This window comes from Lacerta agilis, chromosome 12 (genome assembly GCF_009819535.1).
Source record: "Lacerta agilis isolate rLacAgi1 chromosome 12, rLacAgi1.pri, whole genome shotgun sequence".
Lineage (NCBI taxonomy): Eukaryota > Metazoa > Chordata > Lepidosauria > Squamata > Lacertidae > Lacerta > Lacerta agilis.
In genome coordinates, this window is record NC_046323.1 from 44,506,908 (window position 1) to 44,530,930 (window position 24,023).

Consider the following 24,023-nt stretch of genomic DNA (forward strand, 5'->3'; position numbering starts at 1 on the left):
CACGCACAGAAGTGATCTGCGTGCTTCACACATGTGCAGAAGTGTTCTGCGCGCTTCACGTATGCGCAGAAGCGCTCTACTGCGCTTCATGCACTGCAGTAGCAGCACTCTTATGGACTTTTCGGGGTGTGAACGGCACTCCAAAACGGATCGTGTTTTAAGTAGAGGTACCACTGTACCAGCATTTTGTACTGAATAGAATAGGCATAGGCAAACTTGGTCCTTCAGATGTTTTGGGACTACAATTCCCATCATCCCTGACCACTGGTCCTGTTAGCTAGGGATGATGGGAGTTGTAGTCCCAAAACATCTGGAGGGCCGAGTTTGCCCATTGCTGGAATAGAAACTTGTAGTTGTTGGCTGACTTACCATCATCACACCAGAAATGAGAGCAAGAATGATGTCAGGCTGAATAAATTTTCAGTTTGGACTTTTTTATTTCTATGTTTAACAGTTTATAAAACAAAAATACTGTATCCAGTACTACAAAAAAGACATTAAAGGCTATCCTATTTTTATCAACACTGTTCAACTATTAATAGACCATGTCTCCACAAACTCATCAACATGGAAGCCCTTTTAATGAGCATCAAATGAAGCAACCTTACAAATTATTTTGTCACTTATTAATGCAAATGTGTCAACTGAATTCATCTTGCATCTAAACTCTTCAGTAAACAATCTTCTGATATTACAAAATTACATTTTAGAAACAGAAACTTCAGTTAACCTTTTAAGGCATCTGCAGAAGAGATAATTCCCAATCACAATGACTTTGCAAGCAACCTGAAGCACATTATATTTTAATAACTTATGAGCGACTTCATACTTAAAGATGCCTGAGTGGTTTGCAACAATCTAAACGTTTCACAAGTAAATATAAAATGAAAATGAAAATTCTGCACCTCACAGCAGCACATAAATATAAACTGGGGACCATTAATGACTGAATGTTAAGAGCCATGCCTGATTAAGACATCTGTACCAAGCAAGTTTCTAGCACTAGATAAAATTGTCCTGCATCTTCCTCATAGGTGTACTAATACAGTATTTGGTAGAATATAAAGCAAGGTATATTTTTGCTGTTTTGTTTAAATATGTCTTGCTTAATTTATAAAGATGCCATCATTGAATAAAGGATGTTCAACATGAAGCGGTACGTGACCAGGGGGTGGTGGTGGAGCATAAAGTTGTAATGGAAGTAGACATCAGAAAGGTGAGAAGCCTTAATCAGGGATTCAACTCATAAGGTTTTTCTTCTTATGAAGATTTAGTTCTGCTTTTTTGGGGGGGGGGAACAGGATATATGTTTTTAAAATTCATAATATATAATGGCTCTATTGAGTTTTTGGTCAAGTGGTCTTCTGGCTATTCCAGTTTATAATAAGTTACTTTGAATTAACTTAATTTAAAAAACTAGCAAACTGCCAACAATCCAAATCATATGGCAAATACTCTGCTAAAGAGGGGGTGGGGAAAGTGATTCTGTTGCACAGGAGGGTGTGCAATACAAAACAAGAAGTTATAATCCTGCTCCACAATTTCCAGGTTTCAAAAAATAATAATCTAGGCCTTAATATGAAAAGCAATTAAAGCTCACTTAAAAGGTAGTGCTTACACTATGTTAATCCAGGTCTTTACCAGAGTCATAAATGTTTTTGAGAGTCTAGTGTATTTTGAAATCAGCTACTGGAATAAGTACAGTTAAGATGGCCACAACTCTGTTTCTGTCTGAATGAGTATATAACTTTACTGGGTAAACTGAAATATAAAGAGTTCTTTGGCTAACAGTCTTTCTACTGATTGTGTGTTGAGACAATAGTTGCTGGGCAACAGGATACTTGCTTAGTCTCATCGCTGCCTCCTGTGCAATTTTCCTCATCACAAGGGAAGCTCTCCCTGAACAGCTTTTCCACATGCTGCATCTTATAAGCCTGATGCTGAAATCCTTGCATAAAGAAAGGTGAGACTGGCACTGTATTGGGATTTTTTGAAAACCCTAAGAATACCATAACTGTCAACTTTTCCCTTTTCTTGCAAGGAATCCTATTCGGAATAAGGGAATTTCCCTTTAAAAAGGGGAAAAGTTGACAGCTATGAGAATACTCCTATGTTCTGCTGATGCTCCACCCAACCTTTTTTCTAATCTTGACCTTTGAGCTTTAACCTTCTAATTATCTTCTGAATGATTCTTGTCCTAAATACTTCCTTAAGGCCAACTTCTCTCTTCTTGTTCAGTCTGGTTTGGCTAGCAGGTATAGTGATGTCTGCTTAACCATATGCTTTGCAATTAAATGGTTCAGTACTTTCCATTTAAAAAGGACCAAAGAAGCAATATTTGAAAAGGAATAGGACAACCACTGTAAGAACAGTGATATGGAAACAGATGGTTATGGACCAATAGCCTGATTTTGCACAAAACTGTTTCTTAGGACCAAATTATTCAGAAATATAGACTAAAAGGTGAGCAAAAGTCTTTGGCTAAAGCAAGCTTTAGCTTAGTAAAGAAAAAAAATAGAAATACAGAAAATAATGTAAACTAATGTAGCATTTGGCTTTTAGTTAATCCTAAAACAATTACTAAAGTACAGCCATCATAATCTGCCAATAGAAATTCAACCATGGTATATACATTTAACCATCATTTTTAAATTCTAAAATTTAGCTTTAAGATGATATACCTGTGTAATACAAATGAACTCTGGGACAAATATAGCTTCCTATTTAGACCTTTAAGACTAAATGAGTAATTACACAGTGAAGGAAAAAATGAATTTCCATTTTAAAATCTAATGTGTTGTTAACATTAATTAAATTTGCATACTGCCCCTTCACCTGTAGATCTCAGGGTGGTTCACAGCATAACTGAGCAACAAAAGGTATTTAATGAGTAATAAAATGGAGTTAGAATGTATCATCACTTTACTATCCTTTCTCTAGCTACTTTATCTCCTTCATTATGAGTCTGGAAATTTATAAACAGGGAAAATCCCAGATGCCCAAAAGATCAACAGAGGCACCACATAAATGGTCTCCAGTCTAGTCTTGCTGTTAAGTCACCCACTTGAAGCAAGTAGCACATATTTTAGTAATTTATTATCTCCTACTCTTCAAATAGGGACCCAGGTGGCGCTGTGGGTTAAACCACAGAGTCTAGGACTTGCTGATCAGAAGGTCGGCGGTTCGAATCCCTGCCATGGGGTGAGCTCCCGTTGCTCGGTCCCAGCTCCTGCCCACCTAGCAGTTCGAAAGCACATTAAAGTGCAAGTAGATAAATAGGGACCGCTCCAGCGGGAAGGTAAACGGCGTTTCCGTGCGCTGCTCTGGTTCGCCAGAAGCGGCTTTGTCATGCTGGCCACATGACCCGGAAGCTGTCTGCGGACAAACGCCGGCTCCCTCGGCCTATAGAGCGAGATGAGCGCCGCAACCCCAGAGTCGGACACGACTGGACCTGATGGTCAGGGGTCCCTTTACTTTACTCTTCAAATAAGGCTTACTTAGGGCAGCTTACACAAGGCTGAACAAAATCAACAATTTATTATGTGAGCTTTGGGTATTTTGTTAACCCACTCCTGACAAAAAGCTGGGCCAAATATGAAATACTGGACCCAGCACTAGTTTTACAAAATCCAAGGTAGCCATATATTTGTATATATCATCTCTACACAACCTCCAAAGTTTCATTTGAATCAAGTAACCAACCAAGGGATTGTTTGCTTGAGATTTACTCTCCTTTAAAAGTTACCCTGCTACTCTTTTTATTTTATTTTTGAAATGATACCTTTATCTAAAATTTGTCAAGCAAGTATTATTAGTTATGCTTTAACAGATATACAAAGTATTCATCTACTTAACTTTTAAATCTTAACATTCCAACTTTCACAAGTTTCCCTCACCCGAAAGCAATTTAACAGCTGCCAGTTAAAGACTATTCTTTCTAAATCTTCTAGACTGCAATCCCAAATATATTCAACAGGAGTCGCATCCAAGTAAACATGCAAAGCACCATTAGCCTATTCCTCCTAATAGTTTTCAAATGGCAGTTTCTGACCTCAGCTCACTTTGTTCACTGAGCAATTTCGGAAGAAACAAAGGATTCAATTTAATATTTTTTATATAGTAATAACATTTGCACACAGCCGTTAAAAAAAATCTACAAAAAAGCAGGAAGGCTTCTTGTAATTGCAAAGCATTGTGTAAAACCAAGAAGAATTTTAAAAAGAAACAAAACAGGCAATTGCCACAGAAAACAAATCGCTCACAGCAATACCATTCCAGAGAACAAGCCATGTTAGCTCACTACAGCAAAAATGAAAACAAAACAAAAAAATATTTAAAAGCGTTACGGTGCCTTCACTTATCGTTGGATACGATTTCGTGGACCGCAGATAAAATAGGTTGCATGTAGCCAATGAAAAGCTTATAGCCCCCTCTTTGCATGCACAACAAATATGATCTACTTTGAATTTTTAAGCGGTTATTTTGGACGGAAAAAAATAAACGTTTTTAAAAGTTGGGCCTCAGCTAAGCTTGAAGCCCTCGAACGACTGAAATCGCTCCCCTCTGCGCTGAAACCCAGACAAGACACGCCACGCGTTCCTATGGGGCACCCACACTCCACGATGCCCTCCCTTTTGTGCTTTGTTTTGATTCGTTTCACGGAAGGCGCTACGGGGGGCCACCCACTTCCACCACCCACAATGGAGTCCACGGCAGCTTCCCTGGGGTGGCAGCCCTAGGACGGGGGGGGGGGGAGGAAACAGATCGGTGGGGGTGGGGCTGGAGAAGAGGAGAGCAGACAGACAAAGGAATAAGAAAGAGGCGCCTAGGCCACTGCGACCTTTGAGGGCGAAGGAGGCACAAATGCCCAGAGAATCTACAGTGTGTGTTGGGGGGGGGGGGGAAATGTTCGTTGGGGAGGGGGGGAAAGAATCGGAAGCAAAGGCGAAGCCCAGCACGAGCCGAGAAATAACCATCCTTCTCCCTCCCCACACCCCCTGCAGCGGGCCTCAACCAATCACGAGAGAGCGCGAGGCGTAGGAGGGTATGAGAGGAGGGGGAGGGAGTCCGCGCGCCCCTGGCGCTAACCCCGCAGTTGCGATACCAACCCCCCCCCGCCCCTCAGAACAACCCCCTTCCTTCCCCCCCCCGCCACCTTCCTTCCCTCACGGGTCCCCGCAACGGCTTTCCGTGCCCTCAGCGCTCCCTCACCTGCGAGCTCTTCTTCTCCTTCAAGGCCGGCGACTGCAGCGCTCAGCTCCCGTCTCTCCCTCCCCGCGTCCCTTCCCGCTCTCTGATAAAGCAGCGGCAGCCGTGACGGTGGAGACGATGTCTCTCCTCCTCTCAGGGCCGCAAACAGGAAGTGCGTCACACGCTGAAAGCGTCGGAAGAGCCGTTGGTGGTTTGGGGTTTTTTCCCCCTTCCTCCCTCCCCAGACCAGCGCGCCTCCGTAGATGTAGGAAATGGAAGAGGTGAACTTCCAAGGTTTCGCAAGGTTCTCGATTTCCTCCTCCCCATTCATTCATCCTAAGTCATAATAATTTTGATATAATGTCTGATTGGGAAGCAGCGCACTCCCCCCCAAACAAAGGCAACCAGGAATTTACCAGTGTTCTAATTTCTCGTTTAATTTCATGTGAATATTTCGTATAAATGTTTCAATTCCCCCCCCCCCCTGGCTTATCACACTTCATTATTTTCACAGAGGGAGATGTGTGTGTGTGTGTGTACCCGCCCTGGGGCCTTTAAGGCGAAAGGTAGGTAATAATATAATAATAATAATAATTTATTTATACCAAAATAATCATAGAATCATGGAATTGTAGATTGGGACCCTGAGGGTCATCTAGTTCAACCCCTTGCAATCCAGGAATCTCAACTAAATCATACATATGGAATAAATGATGATAATAAATAACAATGATGATAGTTATACCTGCCTGCAAAATTTTCGAAATATCGCTGGACGGTTGTCCTAAGCCACTCTGCTCAACCTTATAAAAAAAATTAAATTGTGCACACCAAAATAAAAACTGGGCTATAATAACAACAACAACAACAACAATAATAATAATAATAGTAAATAATTCTCTTTGCTGCCGTCTTTCCGGGTGAATACGTTGTCGCTCAGTCACGGTTATGGTCGAATCTTGGAATTTCCTCATTCACTTCTATTAACGCAGCTCTTGACTTACCGTAACGTGGACCAGGAAATTCCCGATCTTTGAGATTCGGTCGTCTCTGTTATTTCTTTTCTCTGTGACCGTAAACCTGGAGAGAAAGGGAAGAGAACGCGAGAGAAGGAAGTCTCTGCTCTCACTTCCGCCGGGGTTTAGTACTTTCCGGAAGTTTCTAGAATAACTCCTGCTTTTTGGCGTCTCAACCCCGCCCCCTGTTCCACTGCCGCAGGTGGGAGGTAGGGGTATTTCGGGCGCGGGTGGGCGCCCCCTGGCGGCTATGAGGAGGCGTTGCGCTGTTAAGAGGACAGCGGTGGGAAGCGGGAGCAACGTCTCTAGCCTTTCTCAACCTTGGAACCCCCTGATGTTGTTGTACTACAACTCTCATCATCCCCGACTACTGGTCCGGATAGCTAGGGTGGGATGATGGGAGTTGTAGTCCAACAACACCTGGGGACCAAAGCTTTTAAGAAACCTTGGTCTGGGCAAAGCCCAGGTAGCATTTAGGGCATTCACCCCCAAACTTGGCCCTCCAGATGTTTTGGGACTACAACTCCCATCATCCCTAGCTAACAGGACCAGTGATCAAGGATGATGGGAATTTTAGTCCCAAAACATCTGGAGGGTGGAGTTTGGGGGTGCCTGATTTAGGGTGATGCCAGTGGACACCTTTCCTCCCTGCTGCCCCAATATTTCTGGTAATCATTTTTAAGCAGCTGTCACTCTCTATCAATAGGCTTCTGGCTGACCAGTCATCCCATCTGTGTGGTGGACTGAGGCAGCTTCCTCGGGTGGTGGAATTGGCACAGAAGTGGCTACCGATGCAGCTTCTGGGTTGCAGTGGGATCTCATGGATCTCTTGCAAGATCTGGCTGGAAGCCAAAGACGCATGTGGGGCTTCAGCAGGGGGCTGGCACAGGCCCTGTGGCCAACTGATTGGGTAGAGAGGTGGTTAATAGTCCCAGATAATCTGATATTCCCTCACAGGACCAAATAGATGACCATTTGATAGCATGGGTTGTGTTGTTGAATATGATGCCCATCAGCTTTTTACTTAGCAAATGCCAACCTTAAAGCTTAAGAGAGTGGGCAGAAGGTGCGTGGGAGAGGGAGAAACGTTTGTTCTTGGACTTGGCTTTAATTTGCTACAAGCCATATTAATTTGTTGCTTTTGTATCCACCCTTCACCAGCAGGTCCCAGGGTGAGTTACAGCAATAAAAAAACGCCTTCCGAAACAATTTAGTCAAAGAACAGGGTGCATGGCTTTTATATTTGTGTAAGCCATCTTTAATGCAAAAGGTGAGATGACAATAAGAAAAATAGGAAGGACCATAGGTCAGTGGTACAGCTGCTTTGCATACAGAAGGTCTCCCTGGCACCTCCAGTTAGGGCTGGGAATGTCCTATGTGAAAGCTTGGAGAGCTGCTGCCAGTTAGTGTAGACAGTACTGAGCTAGACGGACCAGTGATCTGACTTGGTATAAAGCAGCTTCTTGTGTAAAAAGAAACACTTGGGACTTGGGAAGAGACTCAGTTGCTGGAGTTGGCCATGGACAACTTACCTGTCACTCTGGAGACATCTTCTGGCTTGAAGGAGTTTGCTTTTTCTGACACTCATGCAAATGATTCAAAGAAACAACTGTGGCAAGGCCTCAAACTTCTCCAAGGGGGGTGCAAAAAGGTGTGTATAACCATTACTCTAAATACACATAACTCAAGGATTGGTCTGTCTGTATGTGTAGAATTGGCCCAGTGAGTCAGGTAACAGGCCCCTCTGAACCACCATAGCCTTCCATTCTGGAAGTCCATTCGACTTCCAAAACATTTGACTTCCAAGGTGGAGCTTCCTGCAGCCAATCGGAACCCCCACCGAACATTCTACCTCCAAAAGAACGTTCACAAACCGGAACACTCACTTCTGGGTTTGTGGCGTTCAGGAGCCAAAACGGTCGACTGCCAAGGCGTTCATCAACCAAGGTACAACTGTAATTGAGTGACCTCTCCCTACCCACCGCCAGTGCGAACACACCCTGAGTGAATGCAAGGCTTGTGGAGACGTGGATGCCACCCTCCAAAGTTTCTCTTTGAACAAAACAAAACTCTGCCCCTTATTCCAGGGCTCATCCATTTCTAGGGTCATATTTACATACACACTTCTGTGGCTCAGTGGACATCTCAGTAACATGGCCAGTGGATTAAGGTAAGGACTGCAAGGGATACAGAGATGGAACTGAGGCCCTAGGAAAGATACAGTGGCTTTATGACAAGTGGGGCTGCATTCACCTACCAATTCAACATGGGCATTTCTGTACAGATTCTGACAACTGGTTGGTATCTTGCTAGTCCGTTGCATAATAAATATGACTGCAAGCTCCCAGGCAGCATGATGTTGCAATATGTTTTTATTTTATTTTCCAAGGCTGGAAAGAACTGACTGTATTCCTTTCAGGCTCTGATGCTCCCTGCTTTTTTTCATTGTGCTAATTGTCATTAAGATTTTAGCCCTTGGAATTTTACACCACCTATGCTGTAGGTCCTGCCCACAGGAACATACTGGACAATGTCAAATATGTGCTAATATACTTCCTAGCCCTCCCAATCCAAAAGCACGAAGAGCAGCACTTTATAGCACACGGCAGACCGCCTCCAAAAACATTTTGTTTAAAAATGGTTGCAATGTGGCATGGAAGAGAAAGGGGCGGGGAATAGCTCATTTGATTTTGGCCAGTGTCAGCCTCATTCTTGTTTTGGCTTCCTTGATAACATTTTAGAAACTGTGCCTTATGTTTGCACAACAAGAGTAAATTGTAACTTACCAGAGGTTAAAATCATGTGGCCTAAAACTAACAAAACCCTGGAAGTACTATGACTCAATACAAAAAGAGTTTAATTTACATTTTACAATTTACAAACATGACAGCTTTTAATCCAACAAATTAAGTCAATTGAAAAAATAATTTCAAAATATTTAATACTTTGGATTATAGAATAAATAATGGTTTGTGTTTTTTGTAAAGGAAATGTCCAGGCTTTGCTTTTTAGAGAAGGCAGCAGTCCTGTTAAAGGTTTCTATAGTCCTTCTGTGTTAAGTTCCATAATCTATATAAAAATAAAAATAAAAAGAACACAGGCAGCCAACTATCAGGAACAGAATAGGCAGGGCATTGTAAATGTTACCATAAATAAAGCAGCTTAGAACAAAACCAAAAAGAAAACAATTGTTTTATTTCTGTACATTGTGACTACAAATAGTATTTTTAACACTTCATTTCTTATCCAAATCATGAAATTATACATTTTTTTGTACTAACACTAGTAAACATCTTAAAATCACTCAAGAGCTCTTCTGCACATTTAAAATATATTGCTGTTTACTGCTAATTAAATATGAAATTCAGAAGCTTCCCCAGCAGTAAAATAGCTTTCGGTCTAGGAGGCCGGAAGTGGAAGGGCACCCCAATGTAAAAGTTCTCAGGCCTTTTCCAACTGACAATAAAGGACACACTTGATTCTGCCCGTTAATGATTTAGGTTCTAATTATATTATCAAAAAAATAATTTAGTGAGAATTGCACGTGAAGACAAATGTTGACCCAGTGCCATAACCATTTCTGAACCACATGAAACAAATGTTTGCCTTGTCAGTCAAACATAGTCCAGTGATGCACTCCCTTCCCCGTGTCCAAGCAGCTAACTGCTAACTGAGTAAATGGATTCGTGGTTGTTTAATCATGGCAAATAACGAAGGAAAGCCCAGTTTCTACACCAACCACAGTTATTCCTGACAGAGAAAGCTAAAGAGGGTATGTGAACACCCACCCACAGGCTTTCAGATATAAAAGATTAAAAGCCTGGAGCTTCCGGTTCAAATATATTTTAATAGTTGTTACAAGTATTTCTTTTCCAAAGTCACAGCTATTGTATTATATATGCCAAAGAAGTCTGTCGCATTAAAAATTCTACAGGCACACAGGAGAAAATGGAACAGAAGAAGGAAAGAAAATGTCCAGTTAATCAAGACACAGGTTAAGGTAGTGACTGGAGAACAGGCATGCCCATTCAGATAACTGAAGGTATTGAAAAAACACACGCACGCACACAAGTGAAATAAATGCTTTCTTTCAATGCCTACCACAGTAATAAAAATGCAGTTCCCCCCCCCCCCCCACTTGCAACAAACTGCAGTTGCAGAAAGGGTTGTAAACAATTTCTGCCGCTTGAAGAAAAAAAAAGTGGAACTGCTTTTAGCCTCTCAGTTCCAAGCCACTTGCAAAATGCCTGCTTCACTCTCCAAAGTCATCACCCTGTTTATTCCTCGTGGGCTGCTTTGTATGTTGCTTTATTGCCAGCTTATGGAATTATTCTGTATTTGAACAGCGCAAAGCCAAAGCTTCATCTTTGGTTATTTTCAAAATGATGTTACTGTGCCCCCAAATATGCTCTTTCTTGGAAAGCCTACCAAACTGCACACAGCTTCATTATTTTGAAATCAGAGTAAGATACCGTTGATACAGTTAAATGCTTAATGAATGACAGAGAAATAACATCTGGCACTGAAACTGAAACCTACTTGAGAGTATTTGACAGGAAAGATGAGTTGCAGAAACCTAGGTAGGATTCTCTTAATCTGCTTGGTGTGGGTGGTGCGTATGGAGTAGGCACTGATTAGTTCCTCAACAGAGCATTATAGTAGCTCAGCTCAGCTCAAATCCAGCAGCGCATTCAATGGCATAAAGGAGCTTACTTCGCATAAGGTTCTCATCGTAAAACTCTGGAAGCTTCAATAAATTCATGCAGGTACTGGCAGTGGGTAGTCGCTCTAAGTCAGAGCCTCCATTGTGTATGCAAAAAGCAGGATACAATTCCTGGGGCAGGAGAGAAGATGTAACGATGAAACAAGGATTAGAGCAAACATCCAAACGAGGAGAAAAAACAATCCAAATAAAATTTTCATCATGGCTTCAAAGAAGCCCCAAAACGTATGTTAAAACTGTATTAAGAGATACGCTATTAGCTTCTGAAGTCACAATAACCTCCTATTGTGGAATTTTATGTGAAATGGACAACTACAAGGTATTTTGTCATTTTTATAATTTTACTATTCAACAGTGTTGTAAAATGATAGTTGCCAGCTTGAGATTCTGGCCATGATCCACGGAAAGGTTGAAGTAGAATTTCTTTAAAAGCAGCAAATGCTGGTTTTGAAACCGAGAGGAGTTTCAAAAGCAGCTTCTGATACAGCATGGAAGTCACCTGTTAAAAGTAAAACTGGATTGGCATAGAGATTCTTGTGTAAGATTAACACAGCAATGTGATTATTCACCCACAGATTAAAAACAAACACATGACTGTTGTTCCACAAAACACATATTCTATCGTTAAAAGCCTAACTGTGATTCACTGAAAAGCTAATTTGCATGTGTTTATCAGGAATCAAGATGTCTTATGAAGCTGAGCAATCTGTAATGTGCACTTGGTGTTTATCCACACATACATTTAAATAATCCTCAAACCATTAGTTTCTTACAGCAATACAACACTTGGAGAAAACGTATGTAGCGTTACACCATTGTGAGCATGGGGGGTGGGGTGGGGAGATTGTTGTGTGGAGTGCAGAGGTCAGCTCTCAGCAGAAAGTAATCATTTTCTAACATTTGAGGAATCAAATATATTCTCTCTCTCTCTCTCTCTCTCTCTCTCTCTCTCTCACACACACACACACACACACACAAAAACAAACAAACAAACAAACACACAGAGAGATTATTATCTGGTACTCCCAAATATGTCAAACCGTATCAAAGTGCTTTGAAGGAACATTTTGGTCACAGACATGCTGCCTATTCCCGTTTCGTCTAGCTCAGAGCTTTTCAAACTTTTCATGTTGGCGACACACTTTTTAGACATGCATCAGTTCGTGACACAGTAATTCAGTTTCACTAGCAAACCAGAGGTGAAACCAACCCTTTCCAGCACCAAGAGAAGTGCAGGGAACATTTGCAAGACACACCTACACACTGCAGCCAACACGCTAACATGTAGCAACACACAGTTTGGAAAGCTCTGATCTAGCTACTTAACAACTCTGCCTCTAACAAAGTAAGAACATTCCCAAGGTGTAAAATGGTTTTACCCCTCCCCCCCAAAAAGGAAAAGAAAATAGGTTTTCCTCAATTCTTAGAAAACAAGCTCTCCCCTCCCACCCCACCCCCACCCTGGGGGTGCCTAAGACATTTCCACATTATATCCAAAGCTCTCTTTTTCTTTACAAGAGTTTATTAATTTAATCAAATGCTTTGGTGAGTGAAAATAGATTGTCTGGTTTTAGAAACTGGGAAAAAAAATTCCTAACACCCATGCCAGAAGGTTAATGAGATTTTAAGTTAAATTATTGTTTAAATGGAGGCCTTAAAATGTATGTCATAGATAAAATGCTGTATTTTTAGTGTTCCTTTCAAAATGCTAATTGAATTTTCCTACTTTAAGCTTTAAAAATGTTAAAAATGAAGTTCTATATTGAAATGTCAAGCCAAGGGCACCATTTGTTGAATAATTAAATACTGTGGAACGGGAATCTGCAATAGTAGAGAAGTGAGAAGCATCATCAATTTATCGTGTGACCTGATTGGAACTTAACAGTTTCCAACTGCACTTTAATGATTTTTTTTTTGTCTGTAACAATCTCATTTATTAAACTTATTAAACTTTAATTAGCTTAGCATATGTTATTGTGAGCTGAAGCTGCTGGCAGTAAAGGCTTCCATTTTTTTCCTTCTTTTTTAAGTAGTGCAAGTCGTGACTGTGCTATTTATAAGTAAAGTACTTCAAGACACACTGCATTCTTTTAAATGAGTCTGAACTAACTTTAGCAAAGGTGAAGGTTCCGCAATGTAGTATGGACAAGATTTCAAAGCCAGGCTATTAGAAAGTTATGTTCTTAACAGTAACATTTAATTATCTTCTACTTTAATGCAGCTATGTACAATTAATTACCGAAGACATTTTGTACTAATTGCTGCCCTCCATATATATATATTTTTCATTAAATGAATCCACTTATTTCATTGCAAATACTAATTACTACTTACAGTACATGGTGCTCTTCATCTTCAAAAAAGCACTGCAGCAGCATTTGTAATAGTCACACTGAATTATGCTACTTATCTCAGGGCTCCTATGCTGCTTGGGCGCAGCATGGTAACAGTACATCTCCCTGAGCTTGGTGGGCAAACAATAACAGCTCTTGGCATTTGACAGGAGTTATTCATCAACCTACACAATTGTCAGACAGCGGTAACAGCTGCTGGGAATCTTTGCCCATAATTGGAGGAAGCATCTTTCCTGCTCCTCATGTCAAATAATATGCACTACTGGGTAGGCACAGTCCCTGTAACGAGCATATAAGAAATATAAAGCTGTACATCGTCATCATCTATATGTATGCTGATTCCCAATGGTAAGCAATACTCAAAGCAGCTCACAATATCAATAAGCTAACAAATAATTCCAGGCACAACAGAAAATGCAAAAATAGAGATGGGCGGCACAGAATATGTGATAAGCCAGAGATCTGTGAAACCTTATTTCTCATGTCAAGGTAGTAGAAATAGTTACTCAATGAATAACACAAAATCCCTCAATGTCCTCTAACTCTAGTCTCCTGAAAATACTTCACAATGGTTCAGCGGCATGGAGGAACCCCCCGAATTAGGCAGAGGCACCTGATGAGCACTTAACGTCATGTGCAAATGTTGAGTACTCCTATTTTTTGTGCTGCTTTTTTCTTAAATTGTTGAGCAATTATTTCTTAATTTGCTGAAGCATGGGAATGGCTGCAATAAATCAGATTATGCTTCTGTTAAGCCAATTTCAGGAACACAGATACCTTAAATCCCAAGAGTGGAGGCCGTGAACAGCTTGTCACAAACTTGAGCAATTTACGTTTTTCGTCATCGGTGAAACTTTCTACAACTCTCCAAAAGATTTTGATTACTGGATGATCTGCAGAATAACCACCTACAATTTTCCCAAAGAAAAACAAACTGTATCAATGTTGAACAGTGCTATAACGATATACTGTTAGGAGACAGCTACAGTGCATTCTGGATACATTGATAAATCTGAATGATTGAAAAGTGTCAATCAGATCTCATCTAATGCCAGCCATGCTGCAAGTTACCTCACTACTGGTTTCTTTTGTTCACACGTCTTACAGTACTCACTGCAGAAAATCAGATGTGCAGATTATACAGCCCACATGTGCCAGCAAATGAACCAACATATTCTGAACCACCTGATACATCGGTACTGAGAGCAACAGAATGGCATGTCCCATTCCATATTAGCCTCAGGGATTCAATAAATGTGCAACATCTATAAGATTCAACACATTTTGGAAGCAGCCCAGCATTCCAAAACTGAGCTCAATCAATGCAACATTTGCACATTAAGCAGAAATGGTGAAAAACAAAGGCATGAGTGAGAAGGCACCTTGGATAGTTCCATCTCCAAGACTAAGCAAGTCTGAGCCAGACCAGTATGGGGAAAGAAGACCATGGGGAAAGGTTACAGGTGGGTAGCCGTGTTGGTCTGCCATAGTCAAAACAAAATCGAAAATTCTTTCTAGTAGCACCTTAGAGACCAACTGAGTTTGTTCCTGGTATGAGCTTTCGTGTGCATGCACACTTCTTCAGATACACTTCTTCATGGGGAAAGGGTACAATACCAAATACAGCAATCAGGACTTTCAGTTATAGAGTTTCCAGCTGGAAGGTTATCTGCCTTCACTATTTTTTCATTAAACATATGCATATTTAAATTTGAGGGGTTGGACCCAGATTAGCAGGAGAGAAGCAGCAGACATAGTGTGACAATGTCTCCCACCAATGACTGCAACAGGTTTCGAAACACTAAAATCCAAGAAAGTGTTAATGTAGCTTTAAAAACTCATTCTAGTGGACATTCTTAGGCATTCTGATCATCATGAATTATTGTACATTTGTATGACATTATTATATATTTGGTGTTCTCAGTCTTCTTTGTGGCACTTAGCATCATCCAAGAGCTCTCTAATATAAAAATGGGCCAATTAAGACCTTTGTTATAACTGGTTGCTGTTATTTTAAGTATTGCTCTTAAGAATTGTGACGTGGGAAATGATCCAACTAAAATTTAGAACCAATCTGAATCCCATGAAATGGGGAGAAGTTAAACACAGTTAATTCTTCAATTGAAAAACGTGGCTCAACCTTCCTGGCTCATGCCTTTGATTTTGTCTTATTTATCATCTGAATTACAATATACTTGCCTGAATAGTTTGTGAAAGTTTTAAGGTCGTCTAGACTAATAGGAACCTGTGCACCAGATATCAAAACCTAGAACAGTTAGGGAAAGATATGTACATAGTTTAGTTTCAGGCAGGATTTTCAAAGGTTTATATTACTAAATTATTTTGTCCACAGAGCTATGCAACAGTACCTGAATTTCTTGCTGATCAAACATTCTAAGCCACTCAAGATTAACAACATTGGCAAGACCCTGTCTAAATGCAAGGCAATGCTGCCTGATCTGTTTGTTTAACCTGTAGTCTGCCACAAGATGGATGTATGCAATTCGATTGGCGCTAGTGACAGGAATATCCTTTCCACCAGGCTTCAGTTCAACCACCTGCAAAACATAAAAATATTCTATGAAATAAATGTCAGTCTTATGAACTGTTTTTCCTCCTAAATCCTAATATCCTTGATGACAATCTGGTGGCATATTAGCCTACATATCGCCCAATATTACTGTTTATCACTAATTTATGCATTATTTGTATGTAGAACCATCAACGTGTGTGGGCATTTACAGCGTGATATAAGCAGAAATTAAAAACCCAGTCCTTCCTTACTAACTAAATTTAGGCAGTAGTTCTGTTGCACCTTCTGCCACTAGATGGCATAACTATAAAGTCTATTTAAAATTATGCAGGCCATAGTTCACAGGTCTTTAAACAGGCAATATGCCTTTTAAAACGCTTTTCCTTTCATTTTGACCACACCCAAACCCAAAAGAACTTCTTCCATGAATAAGTAAATAAATCAACATTCCCCTAAAGAGACTTTATCAGGGAGATTCAGCTGCAGCGTAGAAGCAAACTATTTCAAGAATACACTTAACATTCTGACCACAAATATTTTAATATATAATTAGGGATGAGCAAATGCAAGGAGTTCCAGTCAGTGAAGTTTTGGCAGAGCCAGGAATGAATCAGTTCTACTCTGCCAAAATTCTGGAGAAGATTCCTGAATTCAAAATGCATCATCCCCCACCCAAAAAAAAGCATTGTGGGTATCTGTTGATGGCACATTCTGGGTCCGTTACGCATATATGCAAGGTGGGGCCGAGGATGTCACCCAATCAGGCTAGTGCTTTATAGGCCCTAAGATCTCAGATACAGCAAAGTCTCAGTGATAGCACCAGGTCCAGGTGGGGTATCCCCAAGCCATGCTAGATCTTGCCTGGTATATTCGAAGGTGCAAGGTGACAGCTCAACCCCCTTGTGACACTTGGGGCCAGTCTACACTTAGATGGCAGTATCCCAGGTTGCGGTTTCCAGGTTCCAGCAAGATATTACTGACCTCTCTCACAAGATCTCGCCAGAAGCCATGCACTGGTAAGTCAGGCTCTATCTGGGGCATGGCCCCTTCCTGCTCTGCCTCAGGCAGTAAAACAGGGCAGGCCGCCCCTGCTGACACTCAGGTCTAGATTGACGAATTAATGCAGCCCTTTTCTCCATTATCAAACATATCTAGTCTAGAAGGATGCTTGAATGCCTTTTGTGTCAGACTACTGAGCACAACGCAGGTGCCGCTGTGGTCTAAACCACTGAGCCTCTTGGGCTTGCCGATCAGAAGGTCGGCAGTTCGAATATCCGCGACCCATTGTTGGGTCCCTGCTCCTGCCAACCTAGCAGTTCGAAAGCACATCCCTCTGGCGGAAAGGTAAACGGCGTTTCTGTGTGCTGCTCTGGTTTGCCAGAAGCGGCTTAGTCATGCTGGCCACATGATCCGGAAGCTGTCTGCGGACAAACACTGGCTCCCTCGGCCTATAGAGCGAGATGAGCGCTGCAAACCCAAAGTCATCCGCGACTGGACCTTACAGTCAGGGGTACCTTTACCTTTACTGATAGTCACACAATATAGCCGCATAGCAACACACATTTATTTGGAATTACTGCAATTCTAGTGCCCTCCAATATACAATTCAATTCTCATTGCCAAGTTTTAATCAACACAGATTGAACACTGTCAACGCTTCTGTGCAGTCAACGACATCATCACACTTTCCAATTTGTTTTCCTTGAAACAGTTAAGTTTTTTGAAAGGACGGAAGGGACGTAAATTAAGAGGGAGAACATCTGAAACTCTGGTGAGGTGCTGCCAGCATATATAACCAACAGCTAGATAGACCAGTGGTCTGACTATGTAACACAAGTTCCTATGCCAGAGTCCAAGGCCTGAAGAGTCCCATCATGAACAATGTGGTTGATGGTGATAGATTTGGGATGCATTTATTAGGCATTATTAAGCAATTAAGCAATCATCAGAAATTAAAGCTAGGTTCTTAATGAAATCCACCTCCTTTTCTACCTCAATACTTATCATTACACCCAAATTTAGGATATTGTGGTTTAATCCGAGACTCTGGTACATAATCTTTTCAACTAGTAAAATGGACACAATGAGAAGGGGGTGATGATGATGATGATGATGGGCGCGGCCAATTGCAACAAGTATCTTCTGCAAGTAACAGTACAATGGCTACACTCTACAAAAGTTCAGATAGCTTTGCTGATGCTCTTGCTGACTTTGTTTTAACAGTGGTCTCTTACCTTCTGTACACAATATCCAGCAGACTTTTAGGGGGACAGATGGGTCACCTGTATTTAAGACCCTACTTTTAACTGGATTTACATAAAAGCCCCTTTGATATGAATAGTATGATTAGGATTGTGTTGGAGAGTGGATTTTCTCCAAGTAATAATAGCTTTCCTTTATTGGTAGCTGAACTTCTTCCTTATAGAGACAGTCAATTAAGATATGAAATTGTTCTTCTTAAATTCTTTCACAAGGATATTCTCAGAAGCACCCAGCAGAAGTAATTACAATGGCAGAGATCCAACGAGATACTTTAGGTGCACCAAAGGGCATAAGCAGGACCCCCTTACTGCATCACACACTGCTTTTCAAATTCTCCTGTTTCAGTGAGCATTTGCCGCATAGCAGGGGTTCCTGTTCGAAAAGCACAACGCAAAGTTCCTCTGGAACTAATTGTCCAGTTCTTTTGTACTCAAGCTCATATATTCATGAAAACCCACTATTAGGGTTTCCTATTCGAGTCATTACCTACCATGTAGAATTGTCCTTCATAGCATCCTGAATGTCTACAAATTCAGTATTCTACACCAACATTTTAGAGTCATCAACTACAACTATTTATGAAAACAATTCAACAGGCAAGTCAAACAGGCAAACACTTTGTGACACTTGTAAAGCAGTATTCTCTACATATCCCAATGTATAAGTGCTTCTGATTAAACTGAAGAACTTGAGGTTGATGCAAAGCATTTTTAATTTAAATATAAAAATTATGTAATGATTTCCCCCATAACAACCAAAGCTTGTATCTAAAGGTATATGTGACTTGCCATAAGAGCTAGTTTGATGAGTATCAATACAAAGAGTGCCTGTATGCTTTTACTCCAATTTACAAAGTCATTGATGAACATTATGACATCTGAATAGAAACATTGCTGAGAAATTAAGTGAAGTGGAACGGAAAAGCCTACGTCCCTTACCTGTGCTTCCCCCAATTCATTATTCACCACAGTAAAATTCAGCCCAAGTTCTTCCACATCCCCTTCATAGCTCTTGAGAAAAAGTAGGTTTTTGTACATTTCGGGATCTAGTGAAGCCAAGTGATGAATGTCCACATCTGCACTTGTTCCCAACAACTTTGAAAGGAAAAAACTGGCGAATGGAAGCTCGACAAGCATATTTTCATATAAAGCCTTTAAAAAAATGCAAAGTTGAGAATTATTTTTATATACTTCAGAAGCTAAGTATTTACTATGTCCTTTCACTTCAGAAACTTAGCAGCATATCTCCTCCATCTAAGGGAGTGCTATACAAGTTCCCCCATTCATCTTCATATTATCCATCCCGTGTAAATATTTTATTTCGACATTTTTATATTGCCCTTCACCAAAAGTGGTCATCGGGCAGTTTGTATCAGTATAAGGCAGTATGTATCAGAAAAGGCAATACAAAAAATGCATAAACAAAAACATGAAAACAAGTCTCATAAATACATAAAGTAATTAGCAACATCAAAACTCAGAAATGACTTAGTCAAGCTGTGCCATGGTAGAGTTGCAGAGAATCTCTTTCAGTCATTTAACAGTTGCCAAAACATTATATAAGAAAACCTGAATCATTTTATTTGAAGTCAAAATGAAAAAGACCATCTCCTTACTCAATATATGGTAGCTTATCTCCTGTGTGTATTCAGTCAATCCTACTTACTTTTGGAAACTTTGATTTTCTCTTTAGCTCCGTTCTAGGTTAGATTACTCTAATGTGTTGTATGTGGGGCTACCTCTGAAGACAGTTCAGAAACTTCAGCTGGTGCAGAATTCAGTGGCTAGGTTACTCACCAGGGCAACAGAGTTTGAACATATAATGTCAATCCTGACCAGACTGCTGGCTGCCAATTAGTTTCCGGGCTCAATTCAAAGTGCTGGTTTTGACTTATAAACATTAAACAGCTCAGAACTGCAATACCTCAAGGACCACCTCTCCCCATATGAATTTTGTGTTATGAAAATTGTGAGGATTTGTATGGCCATGTTTACTTGGTTGGCTTACCATTGCTAGTAATGGAAAGGGGCAAAGGAACTAAGGAGTGCTTAACCTTCCCAGCCCTGAATCTAATTCCCCTCTCATCCACCCACCCATCCCATTTTATATTTTGAGATTCCACCCAGTAAAGACCTGTGTCCATTCCCCCCCCCCATTTATTTACATGAAAGGAGAGATTCTCACAACATGGGAATCCACACCCCATGCCAAATTCTGCACTTGGACAGAAGAGCTAAATGCAGTAACAAACCCTGAGCGAGAGAGGCATATGGTTAATTATGTACAAACTTTTTAATGCATCTCTAATGTATTTAGAGATACACACTGTATGAAACATTACAAGGCTATGGGTATTGCTACTGTTTTACTATTATTTTATAAATGCAGTAAAGTTAGGGGTTTTTTTGTCAGGTAGTCTTGGTGCCTGGTATCTAACAGAAAGGTGGCACATTTTTAAAAAATCAGTGTGCTAGTTACCGATAATGCATTAAAATCGAAGTCAGATAAAGCCAGATAAAGTAGGTATGCACCACTGCTGGTATCTAGCAGTTTCAAATTCAAGTTATCCTACAAGTGAACCAATGTCCTTGGGTCACTCAGTCAATTCACTGCTAGAATGTTTCCTGGCCCTTAAAATATAAAGGCCTTTTTCCCATACCTCACTAGGATTTTTGATAGGCAAACACCAACCTCACCCTCTATATGCTAAGGGCCCTTAATTCCAATGCATTTACTGGCTGTTATAGTATTAAACTGAATTATGTGCCACCCTATTTATCAATGGTAGACATATACAGCTTTCACCTAGACATTCAGAACGATGCGCCTATTTATCTGCCCATAAAGTGATAGCTAATGACAGCTTTCAATTAAACACTGGAAGCTGCAGATTGTGCTACTCTAGGTTTGTTTGTTTCATTTGTGATTAGCTCTATATCCTATACTCCTCCGCTCTAGGTCTTTAGGTTTCTGCTCTTGGATGAGCTGCCATAATTACTCTCATTAACAGCATGTATATGAGCACAGAGGAGTTCCTTCCTTCTATTTCCAAATGCAAATCTTCTAAAACTTTCTGTATTCTGGGTCAAGAAAAAATTACAGAACCACGAAGAGCAGTAAAAAGCACCCATCTCCTAATGATGCCCTATCAAAATGCCTTAACACACAAACACTGTGTGACAGTTTAGCCGCAAGAATGTATCAATAACAAGATCAAAGCCAAGGAGGCATTATGTGTGCACCACTGAATGGTTTAGGAAAGGGATGGAAACTGAAACCTTTGTTTGTGTAGCTGAAAAAGTAAACTTCAAGTGTAAATCATTAATTTGCAATCTGTATGGTCACAGTTTGCTATTCTGAATTAGTAACAGACACACACACTCCACAACTTTGGTAAATATATCAAAGCTACCTGAAACCTGAAGCTGAATTTCATCACTGACTCACCAAATACTTCTGCATCCTTATATATATTTTCCCCTCCCCACCCCCAACACAAGTCAGGTTTAAGCATTTAATATACAAGCACTAATAAATGATGGCCCTAAACACTATGATCACATCAGCTAAATGGATTATAAATTAAATTTCCATAATGTATGCAACTGAAATACAAATGTAGGCATAAATCAAGGTATTTTCTAAACACAGGTTAATTACACAGATTCAAGAACTGTCTATTTTTTATGCAAAATAATCCACTTACCATTTTTCATATGGGTCTTAATTCTTAGCCACATGTTAACACTGGCTCCTAGAAGCCTATCAATAACTCCTTGTCAAGGGAAAATAGCAATAGGTATATTGAAAGAACCTGCATGTTATTTTTCAAGTGTCTGTCTTTTATGAGTGTTTATTGCTGGAAATTGTGCCAAAATGATTTGAAATAAAAAGGATTAATTATCGTAGAAGCCTTTTAATATAAGTGAGTGCACTAGCAATGCAATTAATGCAAATTGCGGTGCTATCAGGAGAATAAATGTGAACAACATCACAGGCCATTTCTGTTTGCTGCCAAATAACTTTAGTAATTTACTACATTAAGAATCAATATAAAAATAATGCTTTTCAAATGCAGATCTATCAATCTTCAGGTAGCTCCACAGCAAACATTTATAACTTAATCTAAAAACTATATAAAACATTTTTAGGCCACCTTGACTGTGCCACGTTGATTATAATTTTAATTAAACACAGTTTCCCATAGCCAAATTCTTCCAAATATAAAAGACAAAAGAAACATTCATAGTATAAACAAGGTAAGATGAACAGTTAATATTCCAATTAGAGTAAAAGCTAAGTTTTTAAAACAGGCATCTCTGAAATGTACAGCAGCTCTTTCCTAAGTTAGTCACAGTTAAGCTCTTCTCTCCCCACGTGGCAAAATATAATAAGCCACACATTGCAGTAGGTGCACACATGCCCAGACTTCTAGGGTTTCTTGATCAAAGCCAAGCTCACCTTGGTCCTTCATTTTCAAAGTTAAAAACTAAAAATACATCAGGCTTCAGCACTCCCTGCTCCTTCTCCCATGCAGCCAGGAAGAAAAGTTTGGAAGTTCTTGGTACCGATTATTCTTAAGCGTGCAAAATGTAGTTAAGCTAATATGGTTGCTTCTGAACTCATACTGGCCTCACGGGAGGAGAAGCATGCAAATCTGAGGTCTGCTGAAGCTCGGTCGTGTCTTGCTAAGTTATGATTTAATGGAGACATTCAAATGCATCTACTGTATCATTTTACAAACTTTTTATTTTATTTTTTCTTAAATATTCCCCTAATATGGCCTCCTTCTGCAGCCACAGCAGCCTAATGTTCAGATTTAATATACAGTGGTGCCCCGCTCGACGAATGCCTCGCTAGACGAATGGCATTCGTCTAGCGGAAGCTGCCCCGCAAGACGAAAAAGTCTATGGGGCTGCTTCGCAAGACAAAAAAAAATCGTCTTTTTTTTCATTTAGCGGAGCGCGGCTGTCATTGCCGCTTCGCTAGACGAAAAAACCGCTAGACGAAAAAATTCGTACAACGAATTAATTTCGTCTAGCGGGGCACCACTGTAAAGCAGAATATTAAGACAAACTTAGTATTTTTACAATTTAAAAATAATACAATACTAAAATAAAACATTCTATTTTGTTTGTTAAATCATACTTTTTTGTCCAGTCTCAAACACATTTTCCCCTGATATACTACACCGTTCTTCCTGGCTATATCCTTTTTCATAAACACTCACAGTTGTATTCAATGGCTGTGCAAATGGAAAACAGTTTGTGCAGCCAACCTTTCTACTCGCCCCCCCTCCTGCCAGCAGCTCTCTGTACCCCTCAAACCCCTCTCCAGAACTGCAGGCTGAACGGGGTGGGGGGGGTGGGGGTTGGTTGTCATATGAGACTGCAGTGGGAAGGAGAATCACCTGAAAGCAGATGGAGGGATCTTGACCCAATGGTGCTCCGATTAATTTCACGTGAATTCCACAACAACCACAACCACATTGCAGTCCCCATATGGCACGGCCCCATTGTTCAGGGGTGGGCATAGGAACAGAAAAAGACAGTCGTAGAAACTGCCTTCAGCTCACACAGTTATTGGATACAATCCTCAGTTTCTATTTATTTCATTTATTGCTCCTTTTATTCACGACCCCCTGAATGATTAATTTACTCTTTTACACTGAAAGAAACTATTACTCACACATATTAAACGGAAAAATAGCTACGTACTTCTATTATAAGCAGACACACAGGATAACGTTATGGGCCTCTGGCATTTCAATTACACAGATTTGCTGCTAAATATTCTACTATATCCATACTAATTGCTGTTGCTACTTCCCCAGCAGCTTCTGTAGTCATTTTTACAGAGAACCAAAACTACAAACAGATATGGGAGGACTTGTGCTTAGCTTCCAAGCAGAAGTTTCGAAGTCGTATTTTACACACCTGCACATC

General features: G+C 40.4%; 2 protein-coding genes across 4 annotated transcripts in view; both read right to left on the reverse strand.

Moving 5' to 3' along the window:
* The window catches only part of DNAJB6 (DnaJ heat shock protein family (Hsp40) member B6), a 62,513-nt gene extending 57,211 nt beyond the window's left edge, over positions 1-5,302 (reverse strand). Inside the window, exon 1 of one of the 2 annotated variants that reach the window (XM_033165798.1) lies at positions 5,212-5,302. The gene's annotated coding sequence lies outside the window, so the exon portion shown is untranslated. The remainder of the gene's footprint in view (positions 1-5,211) is intronic. The other variant, XM_033165797.1, reaches the window with a different exon arrangement.
* Positions 5,303-9,188: 3,886 nt separating this feature from the next.
* UBE3C (ubiquitin protein ligase E3C) overlaps positions 9,189-24,023 on the reverse strand; it is a 60,001-nt gene continuing 45,166 nt past the window's right edge. Inside the window, exons 19-24 of one of the 2 annotated variants that reach the window (XR_004427678.1) lie at positions 19,017-19,229; positions 15,653-15,841; positions 15,483-15,549; positions 14,061-14,191; positions 10,746-11,040; positions 9,189-9,275 (exon numbers count right to left, since the gene is read on the reverse strand). Coding sequence is in view for 1 of the 2 variants with exons in the window: in XM_033165796.1 (XP_033021687.1) it covers positions 10,870-11,040; positions 14,061-14,191; positions 15,483-15,549; positions 15,653-15,841; positions 19,017-19,229 (771 nt within the window). In the remaining variant the exon portion in view is untranslated. Of the gene's footprint in view, positions 9,276-10,335; positions 11,041-14,060; positions 14,192-15,482; positions 15,550-15,652; positions 15,842-19,016; positions 19,230-24,023 lie in introns of those variants that run through there. The other variant, XM_033165796.1, reaches the window with a different exon arrangement.